Raw genomic sequence first — 25,137 nt, 5'->3', positions numbered from 1 at the left:
ACTGATTTATTATATTACATATATAATTAGTATCGACGATGATAATAGGAATAATCCTACAATTATTTAATTATTATTTTTTTAATTATTACAATATTCAAACAGAAATATCACACATCGATGTAGGTATTATCAACTCATTTATAATGTTTAATAACCGTTTGATTGTTTCGTTTGTGTACAGGGTGGCTGTACGACGTGACCGGCTCGTACAACCCGGGATTCTACCTTTCTGGATCGAACATCGCCGTCAGCGGTTTAATGCTGTTCATCATACCGTACGTACAACGTCGATGCGAACGAAAGGAACTGAAGAAAATGACTGCAGTAGTAAATAATTAACGCGTAATGACGGACACAGACAGACACACCCTCACTTACACACACACAATGTACTCCTATACGAATTGTTATAAATGTTACGTTAAATGGGAAAATATATATTTATATATTTTATATATATATATATTTTTTAAAAAAAAGAAAAGAAAAGAAAAGAAAAAAAGCCATCGACAAAAATCAAATCTATTATATAGTTAATTATATTATATGCGTTAAAACATGCCCCCAGGACTGTAACACGCAGAGGGCGTTTATATTTTGTATTTTCATTATTTATTATATTTTTTTTCTCTGCTCCGCGGGGAGATTCCGTTGCCGCGTTTTCCTGTTTGGAATTTTGCTCAAAATATATTTTATGTGAATAATATATTATACGATATGTTTACATTTAATATTATTGATATAATTTCATCGTTTTTTAGTTTTAACCGCGAATTTGTGTTCCCGGCAAACAAGCGTAGACACATTGTGTGATACACACAAGTATATAATATATAATTCATATGTGTATTTACTTAAGTTTTATTTTCAGTTACATTTTCTTATTACACATTTGTTATAAAAATTACATAATATGGATTTTTCTATTTCTTTTGTTACTGATTTATTAACGCATTGATTTTTTGCATTTACCAAATATATCAATCAAAAAATCATTGAATTCATCAGTTATATATATTTTAGCCACAAATATGTGTATTTTTCATATGACCAAAACATACATAATATTATTATAATTAAATACTGTACCCATAATACTAATTAAAACGAACGATTCTGAAATAACTTTATAACCGAATAATCTATTTAAATTAATATTCAACAAATGATTCCTACTAAATATTAATCATAAATATATAATATTAATCTAACGAAAATTAAACTATTTTAGAATGGATCGTTAATTTTTCAAATATTTTCAGACAGTGAAAAACGAATTTACCGGTGATTTTATAAGCTACTCAATTAATTCTTTAATTGATCTCTAAGATAACCGAAAATCAATTGTCTGGTCGATCGATACTCATTTATTATTGCTAAACATACCTAATAGTTTTTAAAATATTTTAATCTCTTAAAAAAAAGACTCGTTTACATTATACTCTTGTACGCTGCCAGCGGAAACAATATTCATATTTTATTTACATAATTCGCTCGTAGGTAATGTTTCAATAAATCAATACTTCAATATCGTTGTGTAGTAGTATACAACGTAATAAGTACAAAACTACAAACATACACAATATTACAATATTCATTATTATGTTTTAAATATTATTGATAAAATTAAGTATATAGGTATTACTGTGTTAAAAAATATGTTTGCAAGTGACGGTTTAGATGATATGTGGACGACTGCACTTGTCTATCTAAAACGTTTTAGTAATATTATTCGACACATTAACTTTAACTTGTATAAAACGGGCGAAAAAACCGTCTCCCAATGTTTTTTCGATAGTCGACTACGAATTTAGCACATCGCGTTATTAGTCTCAATGTAATATTAATAGCACCAATTATATTAAACATTTTTAGATTTATGTGTTTGTATTTTTTTTTCGGAAACATTGCTAGACAAGTTTAACATGCAAGCGGCCATACACACTCTTATATTCGTGCTTAAATTTGTAGTATGACTAAACTATTTTTATTATTCCACAAAAAAAAATGTACCTAAAGTACACGTTTTTCCGTTTTGGAAACACCCGAGTGTTGATTTGTCGCAGATGAGTATTACTAAACAGTAATTATTATTTTTAATATTATTATTATTGTTATTATTATTATTTTAATTATTATTATGATTATAATTTAATATTTGTATAAATTATATCGCGGTCGTCCACGCGATTTAACAATGTGTACCGTACTCATTTGCTGTCGGAGCGACTTATTATTGTATTATTATTACTATTATTATTACTATTTTTTTTCTCCCATTAGAAAAAAATGTATCATTTATTAATGTATTGAATTCGCCATATCGTAGTTAAACTCGACAATATGTGTCCCTTAGTTATTTTATTTTATATATTTTTGTTACATGGTACAAAATCATGAAGAAAAAAAACTGAGAGGCCAATTATTTAATGTTAAGTATTAACTATGTATATAAGGAGTTATTGTTATTTTAAGCATTATAATGTGCAGGAATATTTTTAATAAACGCTTTTTCGATGTACAAAACTACGTACGTTATGTTCTTCACTATCCATGCAACATTACATTAGTTGTGTTATAATATTTGTTTTTACGTCTAACTAGAACAAATACATATTAAATAACATAAATTGATACATACGAGTACTTGTATTGTATTATATATATTGAAACATTTTGAATTTAAAAATGCATGAGTTATGCAGTACTGAATAATTCAATAATCAAATTATTATAATATGTGAATTAAAAAATTCACTTAAAAATACTTAAATATAGTATATTATAAAAACATTAAAAACAAAAAATTCATAACAATATGAAACCTGAATAATGTCAAATACAAAAGCTATGTTAATTTATTTCAGGCTTATATATATGCCTTAAAATTAAAATTTATTATATATCTTTATTTTTTATTTAATTTACTTGCAAATTATAGTAAGTACTTAATATGTGTAATATTTTAAATCTTCATTGACAGTAAAATAGTAATACCATTTGATTATTAAATTTGTTAAGGTATTTCAATTGCTCATAAATTTATATAAATAAATAAATAGTAACTAATATGCTAGATAAATTATAACATTACATTATTAAAACAGACATTACCTTAAAAAAAAATTGTTCATTGTTTACTGATAATAAATAATAATAATAACATAGTAATATAATAACATTATAATCATTTAAGACTATTCACAATACTAGACAAAGGTCTTGAATTAAATCTAAATCCAATTTCAGATACCAACTTAAGTTCATTATTCTGAAGTAATTTTAATACAGAATATGTATCACCATTATCTTGAAGCATATCACTATCTACATTTAGTATAGAAGTTACCAAATCTTCAATATCACTATTGCTGGGATCCTATTTTCATGCATATGTATTTTAAACAATTTGATTTTAAAAGAAAAATTTTAAAATAATTACCTTATAGTTTTTAAGACAAATCATTAAAATCTTGTATACTGTCTCTATAGACAAATCAATCGAATGCTTTTCATTCCATTTATTAGATTCATCATTCATAATTTTTTGATTTGTTATTAAGCTGATAGCTTTTATTAATCCCATAATCGAGTGGTTGTCTTTGCATAAAGCTAATAACATTGCGGTATAATCCAATTTCCCATCAATAGAAAATGTTTTAAACAATAACTCTTTAATTTTTATAAATCTAAAATAAATCGAAGGATTTGGTGGTAATGTTTTCTGATACCACAGCAAAACTGAATCAAATTCATCTTTATCTATGGTACCTGAAAATTAAAAAATTAATTACAAGTAAAAATAGTCTACTTCAAATATACACCTTCTATATAGTTTTGATTAGGTTTTTTTTGTCTATTTTTCTCCAATTCCAAGTATTGGTTTTTGAGATATAACAAATCATCAACATTAGGGTAAGGAAGTTCCAAACAATGTATAATAAAATCGGACCAATCAATAAAGTTAACATTGAAACCAAACATGGTACGTAACACAAAATGTGCTGTATTAAACCACCTATTAAATACTTAATATTAAAATTAATATTTTTATATTCATTTTTAAACATAATTTACTCAATTTCTGGATGATGTTTTAAATAAGATTTTAACCAATTGGAAAGTGCAACTATAGAAATACGTTTGTTTGGACAAATTGTCATTAATTGATTTGTAATTGTCTTTAGATTATGAATAGTTACAATACATAGATCTTCTGGTTCTAATAAAGGAAAAGGATGTGGTGGAGGATTGCTCGGTTGCAGAACATTTTCGGCATTCAAATAAAAATTATTATTGACAAATATAATTTCATGACGAACGTATTGTTTCTCATTTATAGCAGCTTCAAATAAATTACATATACGTTCAATACCGGAAATCTCATTTTGTAAACAATCATCTATTCGTTGATTCATATCTAATTGATATTGTGTGATATAACTTTCCATTTCCTATTGTCAGATTACATATATATTTAATTTAAGTGTCTAAAAATGTTTTATGGGTGTGCAATTAGATGCAGAAATGAATAACTGAAAAAAAAGAACTTTAATATTTTAAAGTACATTTAAAAAAAACTACCTTAATATCTTCATGAAATCTAGTTGAAATCAACTTTAATTGATCGGCTGATCTGAAATTCTCCTTATCTACCAAAAATTTCCATATTTTCAAGTATATAGTACTGCTTTCTAATGAATTTTCACTGTGTATTTTTTTCATTTCTCCTAACCATTCGTATGTAGATTTTAATGAACCTCTGAGTTTATTTTGAACCATGATTACAGTGGCATCAAACCATTTGAAATAATATTCAACACTTGCCACTTGTTCTGGCTCCTTTGCTTTAAATTCTTGCTCTTTTGATAACGAAACTCCAATATGATTTGGAATTAGTGATAAAGTTAACTTTTTATTGTATACTTTAGCCATATATGAATGAATGAATAGTATGGTGTTCACTGTTCGATCAACCTAATTCAATTAATCCAATGTTAAGTAAATTATTTACATTAAAAAAAAAAACATAATACTTAACAGACCTCGGTTTGTAACATATGTTTATAAACTAAAATCATCGAATTCATTGTATTATCAAGACTTCTATCAATGTTTACATTTTTTATAAATTGTTTACAATCTTTTATTTTATGATTTGTCAGTTCTGTTAAAATAACTCTAGTATCCTCTACTGTCGAAAGCAATTGTGTAGTTAAATCAGGGCTCATCAGTGCGTCATTAGGTATTTTCAACAAATCAGATTGTAATAATTTAACGAGTTCTATTTTTTCTATATTTGGTTGTTTTAGTATTTCATTAACATAGTTATTTATTGAAGACATATAAGGAATTTGGTTAGAAATAAGTATTCTTCTATGAAAGAAACACCATTCCATGTTCTGAACAAAATTATTTTCCATTGATGTCCAGAACTGTGCTAATACCGCTCCAATGTCAGCATTGATTTGTACATTGAACAGTTTTGATTTAACTTCTTCAGGTTTAGTTATAACTGTTACAGAGTCGACTAATTCATTTGAAATCATGTTTACCTTACTGGATGATATATAATCCAAGTATTCAAATTCTGATTTTCCATGCAATCTTTTTCTTTTGAACACACTTTTTTGTACTTTTATTGGCTGTACTAAATCAAATTTACTCGACGTTTTTGGGCCTTCATAATGTTCTTGGTCATTGTGAGAATCATAAATACAATTTACCCAATTACTCTCTTCAGACCAGTTCACATGTTGACCAGTTAAAGCATTACATATTAATTCAATCTTATATTCATCCAAGTCTATATCTTTATTTTTACTTTGTAAAAATGTAAATATTTTATGAGATTTATAATACTCATTTAAATCACAAAATTTATCCAATTGATATTCATCAGATACAATCTAAAATGGTGCATATAAATATCATATAGACAAATAGTATATAATTACAGGTATATTACCTTTAAATATCTAGTAAATGAGGACGCGTATCGTCCTATACCAACTAAATCCGGTCCTTTGAACGGAGCAAGTATCGTTGGATTTATGTCTTTCATAAAGTCATGTGTGCCAAAAGGCGGAGAATTTCTATTAGACAACCTTTCTTCTAGAACCATTATATCTTCTTTTGAAAATCCTAGGAATACACAACCTCCAGGCAGTTTTTTTGCTTTTATATAATATAATACACAGTCAATTAGGCAATTTTTTGGTAGAGGTTTGCCTCTATAAATATTAATGTATGCAGTTTTTCCGCATCCTACTAATTCGTGATATTTTTCAAATTTCCAATTTGTTTGTGTTTGTTTTGACTTTTCTTTTTCATTTAGCAGTGTTGAATTCTTGGGGACTAATTTATTGTCAGTAAAGATGTATTCTATTCAACAATATTATTATTATTAATAATAAAAACGTATTAAACATGTATTTTATAAAATATACGAGTAGTATTTAAAACTTTTAATTTTTTGATTTTGAGTTTTTATACACAACTTAATATCCTATAAAACATTAAAACTGACTTGCAAAATAAATTTGTTTAACACTTTTTATATAAACCTACATTTTAATGACCTATGAAAATTTTACACCTATTTCTTTTTCATCCTTCCTATAATCTTTTTATATTTCTTAAATAATTAATTTCTAAAATAAATAAATAAATAGAGAATTATATAAATTATTCGTCGAATCGTTAATAATAATATTATAACTAAAGAGTTTCCATAATGCAAAGATTATGTACCTACGTCCTACATATACTATTATAATGATATACAAATTATTTATTAAAAGACTAGGTGTAGAGATTAGAAAAATAAACTACATCTGAAAAACATACCGAAAAAACCTCACTATCAAACTGCCAATATTGTACGTCGAGTGTTTGATCATTACTTATTACATTTTTTAGCATTAAAATTACGGATTTATGCACATGTATATCGCGTAACATTAAGGGCCTATTAATTGGGATTTTTTTAATTTATGATAAACCATCATAACTATGATTATTCATTACTTATAATATCCTCTATACAACTGTACTTATTACATTTTCTTTCTGTAATTCAATATCTATTGGAATTTTACTACTTAGTTTGCATAAGGCTAGCTTTGCTTGTAGTTATTCGATTTCATTTTAATATATATTTTTTATAAGTTTGGGAGATATAATTATAGTTAATAGGTTACAAACTTTTATAGGTACCCTAGGTTAACATATATACCTACCTATTAACCTAAAATAGATTAACATATAGGTATTTAAGAATCATTACAATTTGTTAGTTATACTTAAGGTAGATATGACAAAAAATATTCGATATTAGATTTTTTATAAAAATGTATACGCTTTGTAAGACGACTAATTGAACAATAAAAAAAAAACACCAAAAAACAATAGTATCAAAAATTTGATTTAACTATTTTAACTTACTAGCTAATAAATACATCAATGAGATAAATGAATATTTTTAGATGTATAAGATACTTATTGTTTAAAAAAACTATGATAAGGTAGTTTCGTACATGATGTTATATTGTATTAAAGAAGGTATTTAAAAAGCTTAACTTAAAAATTGATGCATATTTTTTATTAATTTAATGTAGGTGGTAAAAAAGCAATTAATAAACTAATATAGTAATATATTACACATGTTTCATCAATGATATGTAGGTATTTTAAATAAAGCTTTAAGCAAATAGTTGAGTAAAATTTTAGACCAACATAAATTTAAATCACTTACATATATATGTTGTTGCTGGTTGCTGTATAAAATAAAAACGCGCTGCAGTGAATATTACGAATAGGCTTATTCTAAAAGTTTTTTTTTTATCATCTATTAGGTGCTAATTATTTCATTTTAGTAAAATTTTAATAGACATTATTGAAGTAAAAAATGGATGTGATTTAAATATACGAGTACCCACCTAATAGTAGTGAATTATTCGTTTTTCACTTTTATATAGAAATATCTATGCTTTATAATATGATAAACATGACACGAAAATGTATAAATTCCTAATTTGACCACTTAAGTACATGATAGGTCATGAATACTAAAAATATTCATTTCAAAAACCTATAATAATATTATAATTTATTCTCACATATTAAACAACACAGTTTAATTGCAATGCAAACGACTGTGGTGCTATCGGTGGCAGTATAACCGTGCGGTTTTTTGTTGTTAAGTTTTTGAATTGTGCTGGCGGTGCTATAATCGGTTTCCTCATCTAGTAATCGTATTACATTGTAACAATAATTATTAGCTATATTTATTGTTTTCGATAACCCCTGATTAGAATCGATTTTATATTTGCTCTTATTAACTTTGAAAACCACTGCCATACGAATCTGAAAACGATACCGTTGGATTCGTCCACGATTAAATTTACATTATACTATGTTAAAGGTGAATTTGTCTTAATAAACAGTAGATGGAAATATCACCGCAGTACGATTATTATTTATAGGTGTGTACTGTGACAGATATACATTTGCGTATGATATTATTTGTTTTATGACGCGCGGATGCGTTACTGGCAGTGAAGTAGAAAAGAAATATTCTATAGTAATATAATTGTTCTGTTAAAAATGTATGAATTAAATATAAATCAAACTAATGTTTTTATTCTACTGATTTAGGTAAAGACAGCTACCAAATTCGGTACTATAATAGTAACAGTGCGTAGTATGTAAGTACTACCTATATTTAGTTAAAAATAATTAATTTAAAAAAATTACTACCTGAATTTTTTTTATTATTATCGTCTAGACTATCTGCAGGATCGACCGGTTCTTCTAATATTTCTAATAATTCATCATTATCTGTTAGCTGACAATAAGCTCTAGAACAATACTGCAAAGCTGATATTGGTAACACGGGAAGTATGTTCCGTTTAATAAGCGCATTACAAATATCTTGTTTAAATGAATCCTTGATTTCACAATTTAAAACCCCGAAGACTGGCCCAATTACAAAATCTTCTATAGAAATCAACGACGGCGGTAGGGTATAATACAAAGTGAAAACATCGTAGACCAAGAACCCGAGTGCTCGACAAACTATTGTATGAGAGTCAGATTTTAAACCTAGCTGCTGTTCAGACCAATCGTTCTTTCTTTCCAAATAGTCCATAACATCTTTATGATCAAGTATAGACTGGGTTTTTAACTCTTCGTCAGTATAAGGTTGATTCTCGGCCACAAAAACGTTATCTAGTAAAAGCCCCAGTGTACCATCTAGTATGTTTAACAAAGGCCGTCCTTTGATAAACATGTGTATCCAATTACTCATTAAATATTTAGAAATATTATCGCCATATGCTTTTTTGAAAGTAGCAATTCTGATACTAAGATCGACCAAATCTCGAACTACACTTTTCGCGATTATCGTCTTTTCTTTGTTCTTTAAATCATTATTTCTTTCTATAAGCTAGAATAAAAAAAAAAATTCAATACAAAATAATACGAAATAAAAACAGTACTTCGATTAACCTTTTTTTTCATATTTAATTTGTTTTCTTCACTTATCTCATATTTTGTGTGAACTATATTATTTTTAATAAACTCCACATCATTATTAGCTATAAATGTTTTTAGTTTTTTTGTAGTGACTCTGATATCATCGACTTTATTTATTAACTCTTCTTCACGATGAGACATACAATTAAACCTATTCAATATAGATTTATTCCTCAAAACGTCTTGGTTTTGACAACTATTTTTTTCCAAGTTTTTTGCTAGATATTCATTAGTGGTTTCTTTTCTCCATAATTCATATATTTTTGAGTGTTCTTTTCGAGCTTTAATGTCAAATAAATATCTTCTCCCATAAATGCAGATCATATTTTAAATGAAATCAGGAAAAACAATAAATAACATCGTATACAATTAGAAAAACATTAACATTATTTAACTTAAAAAATTATTGACTTTTCGACAAGAGTATTTTTACTGAACTAATTGTAGATGAAAGTTTATATTATATTTTATATTTGTTTTAACTTTAGACCTTATACTAATAAATCGGCCTTTTATGAAGAAAGTAGTCAGATATTGTGTGACCTGTGTATATTATAAATGATGTATGCGGCAAAATAAATACTTTATAATTTTCATTTTTTACCAATTTAATTAAACCTACTAAATATATAATGTATGAATGTGGTACAATTATTATTCTATTATAATATAATATACATCACATATGTATATATTACATTATAATGTTCTTTCCTCTATGTATATTATATTAAAAATGATTCTGTAATAACATACTATAAGTTCAATATTATCGTATAGATTTCTAATAAAAACATTGATGAAATTTTTTACCAAATCGTCGCTATATGTTAGACTGATCACTTCTACAACTCAATAATTACTAATCAATAGGAAAGACCGACCTATTATTTAAGGTTTATGGTTTTAGTTCTACAAATAATACATTGTATATATTTAATTTATTTAATATATTATGGCATTTTGTAAATTATAGATAAAACAACTATAGCCTGTAGGCACCTTAACTTATGTTTAAATGTAACTTCCATTTAAATTATTTAGTTATTTTACAAAAGATGTTTTAAAATACATTTACATAATATTAAATATGCAATAGTAGTATATAAAAATTATTGTAATAATACAATAATATTATTCACGAGCACAACCAATAAAATATATATTTATAAATATATTTAACTATGTTTAGTCGAATAAGATATGGCAATTTATTAATTACCTATTACAAGACTGGTATCCTCTAGCAGTCCATCTGTTTATTTTTTGTGATAAGCTACACTCAAAAGAAGCTATTTTATCAAGTTCATTCGATGTGCTATGATTTCCATAATATTTTTTATCAATACGTTTCTGAATTATTGGCGGTTTCTTGTATGACAAATCGACAATTTTTCCAGATGTCACTATACTATGGGAGAAATCATAACCTCCGAGCGATTTGTATAATTTTTTGGCTTGTCCAATTATATTTAAATCGCTAGGACTTTCAAGGAGAAAACACAATTTATACAAAAATGCAATAATGATTGAACTTTCTCCGCGTATTATTCCAGAAACAGTATCTTTATCTATCGGAATATGTAACATGTTCAACCACATTTCTAGGTGTCGAAAGTTTGATTTTTTTATATCTTCATTCTCTTGGTCGATTAATAGAGAAAATTCGTCTGAACTCACTAAACAATAGTTCAGAAGTATTTTTCCAATTAGCATTCCATTTTGAAACTTAGAACTTAAATTATTTGGATGTAAGGAATTTATCTCTACACCTAATTGGTGTATTAGCCATTCTTTAAATATACTGCTCATAATAAATAATATAATAGGTATAATATTATCAATTTGAGTCGTATAAAATAATTATGTTATTTATACATGGGTAAATACTATAGAAACTCTTATAGATCATAACCTTTTCACAGCCAATCATTTTTACTGTTAGATATAATGTATAGTTATTATACCTAGATTAAGACATCAACATTTCAAGTTGGACCTGCATGTATGTTCAACTTTCAGAGGGTTATTAAAAAAAATAACAAGAAATTTATACGGTCACTATTATATTGTTCGTAAAGTCTACAAATCCTTAGAAATAGGTATGATAGACATTTTGTTTTAAATGATTAAATACATTAGTGATAATAAGGAAAAAACAGTAGGTATCTATATGTACATTAGATAGCATGATGCCTTAACAGTGTACAATGGACATTTTATTCATATTATTCTATATTGATAGGTCCACATACGTTATGTTAGGTATATATTAATATATTGTATAAAAATTAAAAAGATTAAACCTGCCCTGATACTAATTAACTCAATTACAATCCAATTTATTGATTTTGTTAATTATTTTATTTCAAAATGTTCTTTAATAAGTACCTATTTATTTTAATATAGTATTTTTATATAATTTACGATCCACGTAAATTAGATACTTAATAATTAGGTAATTATGTTCTAAACTTCAATAATATTCAAGTGATAATGAACCTTTAAGAAATAGAAATTGATAAAAGATAGATATAAAGAGCATCGATATTATTTCGTTACCAAATTAAGAAAGAATCATTAAATTTTTCAAATACAAAAGGCATCCGCATTCCGCTTGTTTTCAGTAATATTGCCTACAAAAATGTCGCCTATATTTATTTTAATAGAGCTGTAACTGTAGTAACCTTTCTCGTGATTTACCGTTTTTTTTTTTATATATTTTACTTACTAAATTATTTTGTTCTTTATATAGAATACATTATTATATGTACACTGTACACGTAATTTAACTAACAGTGAGTTATATAATACACGTCTTGTGCACTCTGTCACACTTACATTTCTTAACCGTTACATCCACAAAAGGTGTACCTATTTAATTTTTTGTAGAATATTTTAAGCCAAAATGTCATCCCAAAGATCAGAAAATTCGTCGATTAACATTAATGACGAAAGTTCAATGGAAAACGAAACTGTGGTAAGTATTAGTTTAAGATACAAATTAATAGTATACAAATATTGATGACATCATGACTGATCGTTTGCATACAAATTTCCGAAAAGAAACTTTTTTGAATTAGCTTAATCTTTGTATTAAAAGGTTACGAAAATATATCTATTGATTGTTAATTTGTGCAAAGTAAGCATGTATTTCATGCAAGTATGTATTTTTGCACAAACGAGTTTTTATTTTTTTAGGAAAATATGATCAAAGTGGATACTGAGCCAGCAATTATTTTGAAAAAAGGTTATTATTATATGTTTAAATTTAACTGATAAATTTAAAATGGTGTTACCTATCATAAAACAATTGAATACATTTTTAATCTTTTAGATCCGATTATAGAATATCTTAAAGAAAATGTAAAAACTGTGTTCATACCGAAATATTTACATGAACATTTTCAATGTGCCGTAGACACACACGTTTTTATAAACAACCCGTGGAAGAAAATATCTCGTAAAAAGATTATCGAAAATTTACAAATACAAAAAACGAACTCGTGTTTTTGGGAATTTCGAACTCGAATTGAAGTAAAAATAAATTTCAAACGTTTTTTCTATCTACGCTTAATATAAAATACTTTTTTTTTTGTAAATCATTTTTGTTAATGTTATCATACAATTTATTGATTTATTTATTGATCAGGCGCTTACAAGTGATGATGTTTTAATTGGATATAAATCTTCCAGTAATACAGACGAAGAATTTTTATTATGCATCACAGACAAAGCTAAACAGTATGTCGAAGAAGCACAAATACGAGAACAAAAAGAACTTGAACATCAAGTTGAGAGGTCTATGTATCGTAAAATAGGTACTTGGGATTCTAAAGGCAGTGAACAAGATATTGAAGATGTAAAAACAGTTTCGACGCGTGAAAAGGTATGCTTTATCGTATTATTTAATGCTGCAATGTACTTATGTACGTTTTATCTCTACAGGTTAAAGACAGTAAAATACCTAATATAGAGTACATCATAAACAAAATATTAACATGTTCAAAATAATATTATTTACACAAAAATGATAAATATAAAATAAATTTATAGATAAAATATAAATGGGTAGTTCCAAAAAGAAGAATTCGAGCTAAAGCAGAATTTGAAAATACAAATGCAAAATCCATAAGAAATCAATATGTTAAATTAAAACCACAACCAAAAGAAATATTTGAAACGAGTGATATGTTAATAATGGAGTCAAATATACAAGTATTTTTATACATATTTAATATCATAATTGTACTTAATTTAAATTTTAAATATATTATACTTGTTTATTTTTAGGCCAAAAGCAAAACGGTCAATCGGGAAATGCAAACAATATTAAAACTTCAAAATAATAAATGTATTCAGTCGACCATTGAAGAAGAACTAATTAATCAATCGCAACCTAAAATTAAATCAGCAAAAGTGCTCGATGATTTTTTACTAAAAAATACTCCTGAGTAAATATTTATAATTATTTTCTAAATGAGAATATACATTAGTAAAAAACCAAAAAAATCACACTACAATTAATACAACACACATAATGTACTTCCTATTAATTATTAATTATTATCAATATGTAATATTCAACTATTCAAATTTCAAACATATCAAGAGACAAGTATACCTACATATTTTAGCTTATGGGGTATATTAAACAGTGTACACCTATAATAACTTAAAACTAGCTTCTAATCTAACTAACTAGGTACCACAGTCATAAATTTATAAAATATATTTATTGAGAATCGTGTTGTATAATTTATCGTCTTTATCAGTGTAATTACTCAGTTACAATATAATGAGCTGTACGATATATACCGTGACGATTACAAGTTGTTGAAAAAAAAAAGTAAAATTGAAGTTAATCATATTGACGAGCAAATAAAAATTCATCCTGGACATCAGAATGAGATATCCCAAAAAAAATACGTATCTTGTCAAACTTGGCATCCTACAATAGTAGGTAAAACTATAGATGTAAACGAATTAAAATGTGTAGATAATGGAAGTAGTTTACAATACATATATTTTTAGGTATTTTCGCTGTTTCTTACATGGCTAATAGCAATGAATTGTTAGAACCCGTAAGCTTAAATAAAGCAGATGAAGAAAATACTGCGTCAAATTTCAAATTAAAAAACCAACATTTCAGTATATCATACAGCGAAGATGAGGATGACCAAGATAATTGGAATAAACAGCCAAAAGTTAAAATTTTGGATGAAAATTATGACGAAAAGCTTATGTCTTTTTTGAACAAAGAATTTGTGCAGGTATATTATTATTAAGTTTGTTGAATAATTATCAAGATTATTAAAGTTAGATTATTATAAACCAAAGAAAATGAGAATTCTTCAAATAGCCGAGGAAGAAAAATTGAGCCAAGGACTTACAGATGACATTAATAAACGTTTGCGCAATGCGTTAATTTATGATTCTAAAGAACAATTTTCCGCATACAATGAGTTCGTCGGCGAAGAACATAGTAATGAAGACGACGTAATAAGCAATCAAACTGATCATTCAGTAAGCTATGGGAAAATGACGGCTACTAAGGATCCAAGTGATATTGACGAAGTGGTGCATCACCACGATTCCGATACTGAAAGCTTTTATAATATTTGGGGCGAAGAAGATGAATGGTTGTATAGTACCGAACTGAGGAACGTTGTTAGAAATTTACATAGGTATTATAAGTATACTTAAAGTAATCTTTCATTAATAAAATAATTTAATTAGGGGATTTAACAAGAAATATAACCGAGAAGCTAAAGAAGAAAAATTGTTTGAACTCCTGATGTCTGAAACTGAGAAAGAAAAGAAGTATATATTTTGCTGTCGTTTTTTTAATCATGTGTTTCAATATAAATACTGTGATTATCTATTAATTTAATTAAATATAATATAGAAATGAAGAAACTAAAAAAAATAAAATGAAGTTGACCAAGGAAATGTTCGAAGCTGGGGATATATGTAAACAATTTAAATGTAATAAAAAAACTAAAACTAAATTGATTAAACAATATGCATTGCTACAAAATGACCAAGAATCTATGATTAAACGAGAAAGTACGCCATTAATAGATGAACAAAATAACGCGGTCATCGTTTGGTCAATTAGTGATAATGTATTCCCAAAGGTTATTAAATATTTTTATTTTATAATTATTATGTTGACGTTTATTGAATTTTTTAAATTAATTTATAGTTAAGATTGGACAGTCCCGAAGAAGTACGATGTGTTGAATTTAATCCTAGAAATGGGAACACCGTCGTAGGAGGACTGACAAATGGACAAATTTGCATATGGGATATCGAAGGAAAATTGGAGACAATAGGTTCAGATTTGAGCATGTCTGAAAAAGAAAAACAACATAAAAAACATCTGGTAAAAATTATTTGCAAATAATGAAATGTACAATCTTGTTTATTGAAGTACAAACAACAAATTAGTATAAAACTGTTATTAATAGAATATGCATATGAATTGGTCGTTAGACGTAAATTTTAAAACTAGAATCAGACCCACAGCCTTAAGCGCCATTATAGAATCTCACGAGAGAACAGTGACTGCGATTCAATGGATTCATCCGATGACCAAAGTTAGTGAACATTTCAATTTATACCTATACAAGTGTATTATAATATTTGTAGTTGTATACTAAATGGTAATGCGTAAATCGGTATAAAAAAGTTGTCGTAGTTCAGTGGGAAAATGCCATTAATATAATGAATTATAGAAATGTATTATGAATGTAAGTTTCCAGACAAGATATAGCAAGTATAAATTTCCCCCTAGGCGTGTAATGTGTATTCCTATACGAAAAAAATATACTTGTACGTAAGTTCCTGCACGAAAAAAAAAACATCTATAATAAATAGGTTATAGATAATAATTATGTAAATTTCTAGATAAATAAAAGTTATAATGAATACAAATTTCCTACTCAGTTTATTCAGATTCCAGACTGATATTTAGTTGATGTATTTAAAATTTGTTTGTTTTTATGTTTTGTAAAAAAAGTCTAATTCAATTTTTAGTTGAAATCAGTCCACATATACGTGTGTATAATTTATAGTCTACACTTGTTCGTACATATAATTTATAAAATACTAAACACTAAATATTATCTATGATAATAATTCAAATTAAATTTTATGTGAACACTCACAAAGTCATACTGTGTTATTTTTTTAAAGTTGTAACTTGATATTTTGTTATTGATATAATTTTGTTTTTCTTATTATTTTTTTTTTTTTTTTATTGAAGTAGGTTAATGTACCTAATGTTCTTATTATTATATATGTATTCGTTTGAAACATTTTTAAAATTAAATTATTTTGAATGTATTAGATTGATGATGATAAAAATTTGAATTGAATTCGGAGTGGAAACTTTCACATACCTGTCAGTATATTTAATATTTTCATTCGTGTAAGAATTTACATATTATGTAACAGCTTACCTGCTATATATTTCATGTAGGAATTTACCAAGACCCAAATTATTACATTTATTAAGTATTTAAACAGTTAAATACTTAAAATCGTGTCTAACAATAGGTATTTAACTATATTAAATTAGTTACTTTTGTATGTTAAAAAAATAATAATGAGTTATATAAATTAAACTGATGTTAATTTAGATTATTAATAACAAAAAAAAAAAAAATTATTAACAAAAATTATTTATTATTTACACAATGTACACTAGCTAGTGTACTACTACATAATATATATATATATATATATTATTATTAATGTTTAACGACATTTGTATTTTTTGGTTTTTATTTTTTCTGAAAATTATCTCAAAAAACGTACGCATACACCCAGTAATGAAATTTGAAAAATAATTCAGGGCATATACCGGTGTACCTGTGGTAGCATGATAATATACGTATACATAAATAGTATAGGACACGTTGTAAAATTACTAGTAAGTTAAACATTTATTTTTATTTTAGATAACTTCATTGGGCAAATTCATATCTACGGAACAAGGTAAATTTTCAGATCAATTTATTTCATCTTCTTTAGACGGTACTATAAAACTTTGGGACTTGCAACCTAAGTCAATGCCAACCCATCAAAAAACTCCAACAAATTGTCGTTTTGGATATCCAAAAAAATTATTATCTAATAAATCACCATTAAGCGTTCTCAACAACCATCTAAAACCATCATATTCGGTAAGATTTAATTTTTTTTAATTTTAATAATCTAGTAAGTTTTATTACAATACCTACTATAGGTACAAAAAAAATATAAATAAACTTTAGGTAGGTACTCAAAACTTCAAGGTATAATAAAATACAATTTTAACATTTTATTAATTATATTATAAATTACATTCAATTAACAGTCCACTGATCACTGACTACAACAATATCATCAATCATAACATAAATTAAAATGTATAATTAATCGATATTGAGTTATCTGCTACAATTTGCCAATCATAAATTCGTCACCGTCTCCTTGATTGTTTGAGACATATTTTTATAACATAGGTACTAAACGATACTCGCGATAGACTTACGACACTAGATACTAACCAATATCTACCTATGTTATGGTGCATGCGCTAATAGTATCAATGTCTATTTACTTCTAATCTATTATTTTCATTATTAATTATTATACAGTCGGTTTGCGATAATTACCATATTATGTCGTAGGCGAAGCCGTATATTTGTTTCTACGGTGCCCAATGAATAATATTTACATAATGTTAGTAGATACGATTTTTTTATTTTTATTATCGGCATTTTTTTTATTGTAAATTTAATTGTACCGACATAAGCACAACGCTCCATCGATCACCTCGTAATATTTAATATAAAACAACTTTGTTCATTTGTAATTTTAAAATGTTCACCGATCGGTTGTATTATTGTATTATATAAAGTATATTGTTGCACAATTGAATGTCTATAGAGTATAGTATTTAAATACACTAGTTAATAATACTTGAGTAATTGGTATTTATGACTCAATAATCTGTGTATTATTTATACAATCGTATTCTGTATCCTGAAGTGTGGTATAATTATAATTTTAGATCAAAATCAGAGAACCCGCAGTAGAACCATTGAATAGCACCACGCATAGCCCCATAACAGCGTTATCCTTCGAAATACCATCAATGCAATACAGATACATCTCTGATAAACCGTTAACGATCGGCAAACGGCAGTATGAATACAGTAAGTAATCGCCAACGCCCAACAGTTTACGATAGCGTATATTGGTAAAACACATTGAATGACAAAATTTTGCTCACAGACTTTTTATTGACGTTTGACATTGAAAAATATTATCGGAGAATTAATAGACATTTTTACAAACAGATATTGAAAATTTATTTTTTGCTCATATAAATATTATATTATACAATATGTAGTTAATACAAAAATACGAAATCTTAATATTTATTTATTTTATTATTTATAATTATGTAATAATATAATTATATTTTAAGTATAAAAAATAATATATTATGTACTCGTATATGTTTGTATTATAACACAAATTACAGTGATATACACATAATATACAATTATAATTTATAAAACATATCTACCAAAAATATTTTCGGTTAATCAGACATACGGAATCAATCGAAAGATATCGGTTTGTATAATAATTGAAATAATTAATCAAACAAAATAATAATTGTAATTATAATAGAATTTGGATCATGAGATACACTTGTACTATCATACATAATCATACATAATTATTTGTTATAATTAAAATAACTAAAATATATTGTTTTAATACCTATAATTTTTATGTATAAAATGTTTTCTATAAATTATATGGTATTTGTAACCTATATATAATTTTTAGTATTAATTTTAAAATGTGCGTAAATGGTCAATAACCAAACATAATTTTTTTGTGCGTCGTGTTTTCTTATGTATAGTACCGATAGAGCCCAGCGACATAAACCGTACTTTAGTCGTTGGTACTGTCATGGGCGAAGTCGGAGTAGTCACTTGGGAAGGATATGATACGTATCCACGAGACGGAAGCGTAGAAGGCATGTATTAAAATTTACAACTAATCAAATAAAATTTTTTTTTATGAAATTAGTTTATAATTTACAGAGTGTAAACATATATGGTGGAAACAAATGCATGACGGTCCAATCAATTGCATCAAAAGAAATTTATTTGTACCAGATATCCATTTAGTCAGTGGCGGGAAAGTAGTGTCAATTTGGAGTTTGAAATACAACGTAAGTTTAGAAAAAACATGTAATTTTATAAAAAAATTTACATTCATATGATTCATAGTAGTTAATATCATATAGCAAATATTATTTATCTTGTTTCAATTTGTTATACATTTTTTTCATATTTAAAATCTAATTATATAATGTGTCATAAAACTGCTTTTTTATTGTTAATGAATGTATACGTTTTTAGTTATTTATTTATTTGAATTATATAAACGAATTAATCGATTAAAATTTAAAATTTACCTCGTAGAATGGTCCAATTTGGTGGAAACGTTTCCATGATTTTACAAACAGCATTTTATGGTCTTCTACTCATCCCACGAAATTTCGCGTGTCCTTCAACAATAGTGGCGTTATACAATTTTGGAATTTTATGGTGCACACTCATCAACCGTACTATACAGCGGATATTTTCCTCAAAGATGGGTTAATAGCATGTAAGTTATAAATGAAATCTCAGAGTAGTCAGAATATACATTAAAAATATAATACTTGTAATAAACTACTAACGTTAATCGGCGTTATAAATAAAACGTACTTTAATACACTTTTTGTAGCATTATCGGCACCGTATCCGCAATTTAATTATATTGGCGCAGATAGTGTAATGTATGCTAAAGGTATAAACAATATGGTGAACTATAAGAAAAACAGGATAATTTGTTTCTCGGATTCCGCCGGAACAGTAATGATAATGACCATACGTGCAACATTATTGACACCAGATGAAATCTTGGAAACTGGAAACCTATTCCAGGAAGAATGTGATTGGTTAAAAGGTTTAGATGCTTGGAACGAAAGGTATAAAAAAGAATTCGGAGTCTTGGGAGAAAATGACGTGGACGATCATGATTACAAGTCGATTCAATCCTACGATCAATCGCATGTGGCTGAAAGCGAACACATCCAACCAGTATTATCACGAGATCAAATACAGAAAGCAATTTGTGAAGAAACATTCAAGTAAATGAATAACTTATTTTATAAGTAGATTTAACCTAAGACATAAATACTCTAACCTAATTGTAGTTGGTATATAAATCGGAGAGGACCACAAACACGTTTGGGTAAAATGAAAGACGAGTTTTTACAACGAGAAAAGCAATACATGGTCGAGACCATGATGAAAAAAAAGAATGTCAGCCAGCAACAAATTGATGAATATTATTATAAAATTATGAATAAAGGTGGAAATAAAACTGAGGAGATTTCAATAATAAGATCCGAAGCCGATAAAAAGTATAGGGACATTATAAATAAATTATTGGTTTCAGATCATACAGAAGAATATGTAATGACTATTCTGTTAATTTATAACTACAAATTAAATCGTTTAATAAAACTTTCAATAAATTGTAGAAATTCGATGCCGGCTTAAAAAGAAATACCGAACCGGAAGACTCAAACTTAATATTTATAGAGCTTCAAAAAATATCAATGTTAAACATTAAAAAAGAAAAAGAAAAATGTATTAATCATATAAATAATAATCATTATAGATCCGAGAAAGTAAACTGGGCTAAAGTATTCGATTTTGTGGAAAAAGAAGACAAAAATATATTAAATGATCCAAATACCTTTAAAACAAACTTTCGGTACCATATAATAATATAATATATCTTGATCCTTAGTTAATTCAATATTAACTACCTATTAAGTATTACATATTTATACAATATTATATGACTTATTCTTTTTATTGTTATTAATTTAAAGTTCGATTCGCCAAAAAATGTTGGAGCGATACAAAAATGAAAACATGAAGCAATGATGAAAAATTAATATCAACGAGTACAAGATGGAATCTGTTTTGGGCTGAAATGTTAACACGTTTTGACTTATTTTTACGTGGTTAATATAATTTGGAAAAAACAACACATTTCCATAACTGTTTAAACCTGTAAAACATTCTAATAATTTTTATGAATTTACCACAATTTTTATAGTATCATAAGAATAGATGTATAATTCAATTTTTGAATAAATTACTAATAACACATTTCGAATTGTAATTTGTAACCACTCTTTTGTAAAGTTAGATATGTGCTCATTATTTTTGATAGATAAAATTATAAGCAAATAATATTATTGATTGGTAAATTAAGATTAGATTCCGTAAAACAAAAAAAAAATGGTTAATGTTTTTACATAATATATAGTCTGGTTCCTTTATCCTTAATATCAGATTTAAACAAAATTAAATAAGTGCATTTTTAATATATATATATATATATATATATTTTTAATGGTTTGAATAAAATAAATATAAATTATAATTTATAAATATATACTATAATATTAAATCACCTTGATTAGCTGCTAAGTATCTAAAATTTAATAAAAATAAATTCACATATATATATGATACGGGCAGAGTATGAAAATGGGTAATGCACACATTACACGAGTAAATGGTAGGTAATAATATACACCTTATCCGTATGAACACTATAAACAGTATAATATACTATAATACATCAATTATCTACATTAAATATGTACAATGTACATACATTATCCAGTGTGCTAAAGATAAATTATGAAGTAAAAAAAAACTAAATCATTATAATCCGAAAAAAAATGTATTTATTAAATTATTAATTTTATATATAAAAAGTGGGTACCGCTCTGCTGTACATTAAGTGCCGTGTGGATCACTATTATATATTATTATAGGAGTGTTAAATTTGAATCCAATGATAGTTATCATTGTATACGAAAAACGATTCTGAACGAAGATGATTTGTCAGCCTAGGATATAATTTCCAGTGGTTGATGAAAAAGGTAGTTTATGTTTTAATGGCCTGAATACACCAAAATTTAAGTTCTTTTATAATTATTGTAAGCTAAACTTATGAAAAATCTTGTATTAAATTTTCAACTCTTAGCTACTTATGCAAAATTTTTTATGAATTATATCTACAAAATAATTTGCAAATATCCATGATTTTGACGAATATTTGTCAATATTTGAACTTCAAATGCTAATAAAAAAAATTGTGCCTATGTATTTTATAATTTTTAAATCTCTATAAAAGTAACTTATGAGAAACTTTGTTTTTAATTTTCAAGTATTTTTATAGGGCCAAAAAAATTTTATCGACACTTCAAAAAAAAATTTTCAGAAAAATTGAAAATTTCAGTTTTCTATAAATAGCTCAAAAAAATTCAAAATATTTTAAAAATTAAATCATGTAAAGAAAATGCCAATCTAAATAACTGGTGAAATTTTCAAGTACCTATGACTTATATTTTTTGAATAATAACAAATATTTAAAATAGTTTGAGGATAAATCGTTATCGTTACGATATTTCGTAAAAATTTAAAATTCAAACGCACTTAAAATTTTTCCTATAACGATGCTGCGAGTTTTCTCTAAAGAAATTTGAAGAAAAATGTATGGGAAACTTAATGTTGTATTTTTAATCCTTAGTTATGAACACAAAAAAATTTATGATTTTTCAACTTCAAAATTATTTACAAATTTTCGCGTTTTCTTCAGATTTCGTAAAAATTTAAACTATAAACGCTTATAAAAAAAAAATTGTGCCTATGTATTTTATAATTTTTAAATCTCTATAAAAGTAACTTATGAGAAACTTTGTTTTTAATTTTCAAGTATTTTTATAGGGCCAAAAAAATTTTATCGACACTTCAAAAAAAAATTTTCAGAAAAATTGAAAATTTCAGTTTTCTATAAATAGCTCAAAAAAATTCAAAATATTTTAAAAATTAAATCATGTAAAGAAAATGCCAATCTAAATAACTGGTGAAATTTTCAAGTACCTATGACTTATATTTTTTGAATAATAACAAATATTTAAAATAGTTTGAGGATAAATCGTTATCGTTACGATATTTCGTAAAAATTTAAAATTCAAACGCACTTAAAATTTTTCCTATAACGATGCTGCGAGTTTTCTCTAAAGAAATTTGAAGAAAAATGTATGGGAAACTTAATGTTGTATTTTTAATCCTTAGTTATGAACACAAAAAAATTTATGATTTTTCAACTTCAAAATTATTTACAAATTTTCGCGTTTTCTTCAGATTTCGTAAAAATTTAAACTATAAACGCTTATAAAAAAAAAATTGTGACTAACGATTTTTAATTGTTTTTAGCTACAATAAGAACAACATATAAGAAACCTTGTAATAAATTTTCAAATTGTTTTGGTTATCCAAAATTTTTTTATTGACACTTCAAAAAAAAAATCTCATAAAAATCGAAAATTTCAGTGGTCTATAAATAACTCAAAAAAAGTCAAAGTTTTTTGAAAATTTAACTGTATAACAATAACACTAACATAAATATTTGGTGAAAATTTCAAGTATTTACAGTGATTACTTTTTGAATTACAACCGTATAAAGTTATATATATAAAGTTTAGTTGAAAACTGGTTTTGCGTAAAAATTCTGGTTTTTCCGTCACTTTTTTTTTGTTTTCTCGATTTTTTTGAAAACTGTTGGAAATTGTTTACTTTTGACATCTATAATGCACCAAAGATATTCACTTTTCCATCGGAAACCACCCCCAAAGTTTGAAATTGAAGCATTATTTCGAATAGCTATGCTGTACACAGACACAAAAAAAAACACACATTGTAAAATCAATACATTCATCACATCGTTCAGAAACTAAAAAAAAAATTGAAAAATTAAGGCGCCTACAGTTGTTTATTGGAACAATTTGAATTTGAGTAGTACCTAGAGTTGAAAAGTATCCTTTATTTTTAGATTTTAGATTTATATTTACATACATTTATTCGATAAATATTTACTTTTACACAGACTTTTTTTAAAACCTATACCTTTACCTTTACTACCGAAAAGAGATTGTGCATTAGCTTTTTCACGCAATCATTAAATCTAACGACGTAAACATGTCCACGGAAAACAAACAAAACGGCATCAAAAAGTGATTTTAAAGTAAAATTACCCATTATGAAATTTGTAGAATTATAAAATTAAAATAAAATAAAACACGCTGTGGACTTAAATATTTGGTTATTACGTCTTCAGATAAAAATTATCACCACATACAAATTGTATTATTATTAATGTTTCATTACAATAATACCATTGCTAATTATTTCTTTTCATATTAAATGCTTTTGGTGTAGTAAAAAAAAGAAATATTTGGTTTGCGTTATATACTTAAATATTTTTCTTGAACAAAACTCTTTTTATATTTCATTTTTAGATAAACAAATAACTAGTAGTAGTTTTCTGTTTATATTTATTAAGTATTGTTTGTTTTATAATTATTATTAAATAAATATAAAACAATTAAGAATTGTTTACTGCCATCAATAATTGATCACCATTTGTACTAATACCATGAAT

General features: G+C 25.9%; 3 protein-coding genes across 4 annotated transcripts in view; 2 read left to right on the top strand and 1 right to left on the bottom strand.

Moving 5' to 3' along the window:
• Nucleotides 1-2,529, top strand: part of LOC114122255 (uncharacterized) — a 51,746-nt gene extending 49,217 nt beyond the window's left edge. Inside the window, exon 9 of the mRNA XM_050205735.1 lies at nt 185-2,529. Coding sequence (XP_050061692.1) covers nt 185-342 — 158 coding nt within the window. The 3' untranslated portion in view covers nt 343-2,529. The remainder of the gene's footprint in view (nt 1-184) is intronic.
• Nucleotides 2,530-3,171: 642 nt separating this feature from the next.
• Nucleotides 3,172-11,425, bottom strand: LOC114122253 (uncharacterized). Its single transcript, XM_027984856.2, has 10 exons — nt 10,763-11,425; nt 9,514-9,841; nt 8,764-9,451; nt 5,972-6,387; nt 5,049-5,912; nt 4,588-4,980; nt 4,081-4,457; nt 3,828-4,021; nt 3,446-3,774; nt 3,172-3,382 (listed from the first exon to the last, which is right to left on the bottom strand). Exons 1-10 carry the CDS (start codon nt 11,350-11,352, stop codon nt 3,191-3,193), a joined length of 4,371 nt encoding a protein of 1,456 aa, XP_027840657.1. The 5' UTR covers nt 11,353-11,425; the 3' UTR covers nt 3,172-3,190.
• An 814-nt stretch (nt 11,426-12,239) lies between these two features.
• On the top strand, nt 12,240-21,788 carry LOC114122254 (dynein axonemal intermediate chain 3-like). 2 transcript variants are annotated; one of them, XM_050207646.1, is made up of 22 exons: nt 12,240-12,520; nt 12,742-12,790; nt 12,878-13,077; nt 13,193-13,429; nt 13,597-13,758; nt 13,834-13,994; nt 14,316-14,503; nt 14,575-14,813; nt 14,881-15,227; nt 15,280-15,363; nt 15,449-15,680; nt 15,749-15,928; nt 16,014-16,142; nt 17,508-17,732; nt 18,605-18,749; nt 19,472-19,588; nt 19,656-19,786; nt 20,040-20,226; nt 20,347-20,752; nt 20,819-21,080; nt 21,149-21,384; nt 21,506-21,788. In XM_050207646.1, the coding sequence occupies exons 1-22, from the start codon at nt 12,449-12,451 to the stop codon at nt 21,558-21,560; spliced, it is 4,044 nt and encodes a 1,347-aa protein (XP_050063603.1). In that variant the 5' UTR covers nt 12,240-12,448; the 3' UTR covers nt 21,561-21,788. The 2 variants fall into 2 exon arrangements, with proteins under 2 accessions (XP_050063603.1, XP_050063604.1); XM_050207647.1 differs by lacking the exons at nt 12,240-12,520; nt 12,742-12,790 and having other exon boundaries at nt 12,985-13,077; nt 13,237-13,429.
• The last annotated feature ends 3,349 nt before the right edge of the window (nt 21,789-25,137 follow it).

Source organism: Aphis gossypii, chromosome X, assembly GCF_020184175.1.
Source record: "Aphis gossypii isolate Hap1 chromosome X, ASM2018417v2, whole genome shotgun sequence".
In the NCBI taxonomy this organism is placed as follows: Eukaryota; Metazoa; Arthropoda; class Insecta; order Hemiptera; family Aphididae; genus Aphis; species Aphis gossypii.
Note: the sequence above shows the minus strand (reverse complement) of the source record. Positions and strands in the feature narration are given on the sequence as shown.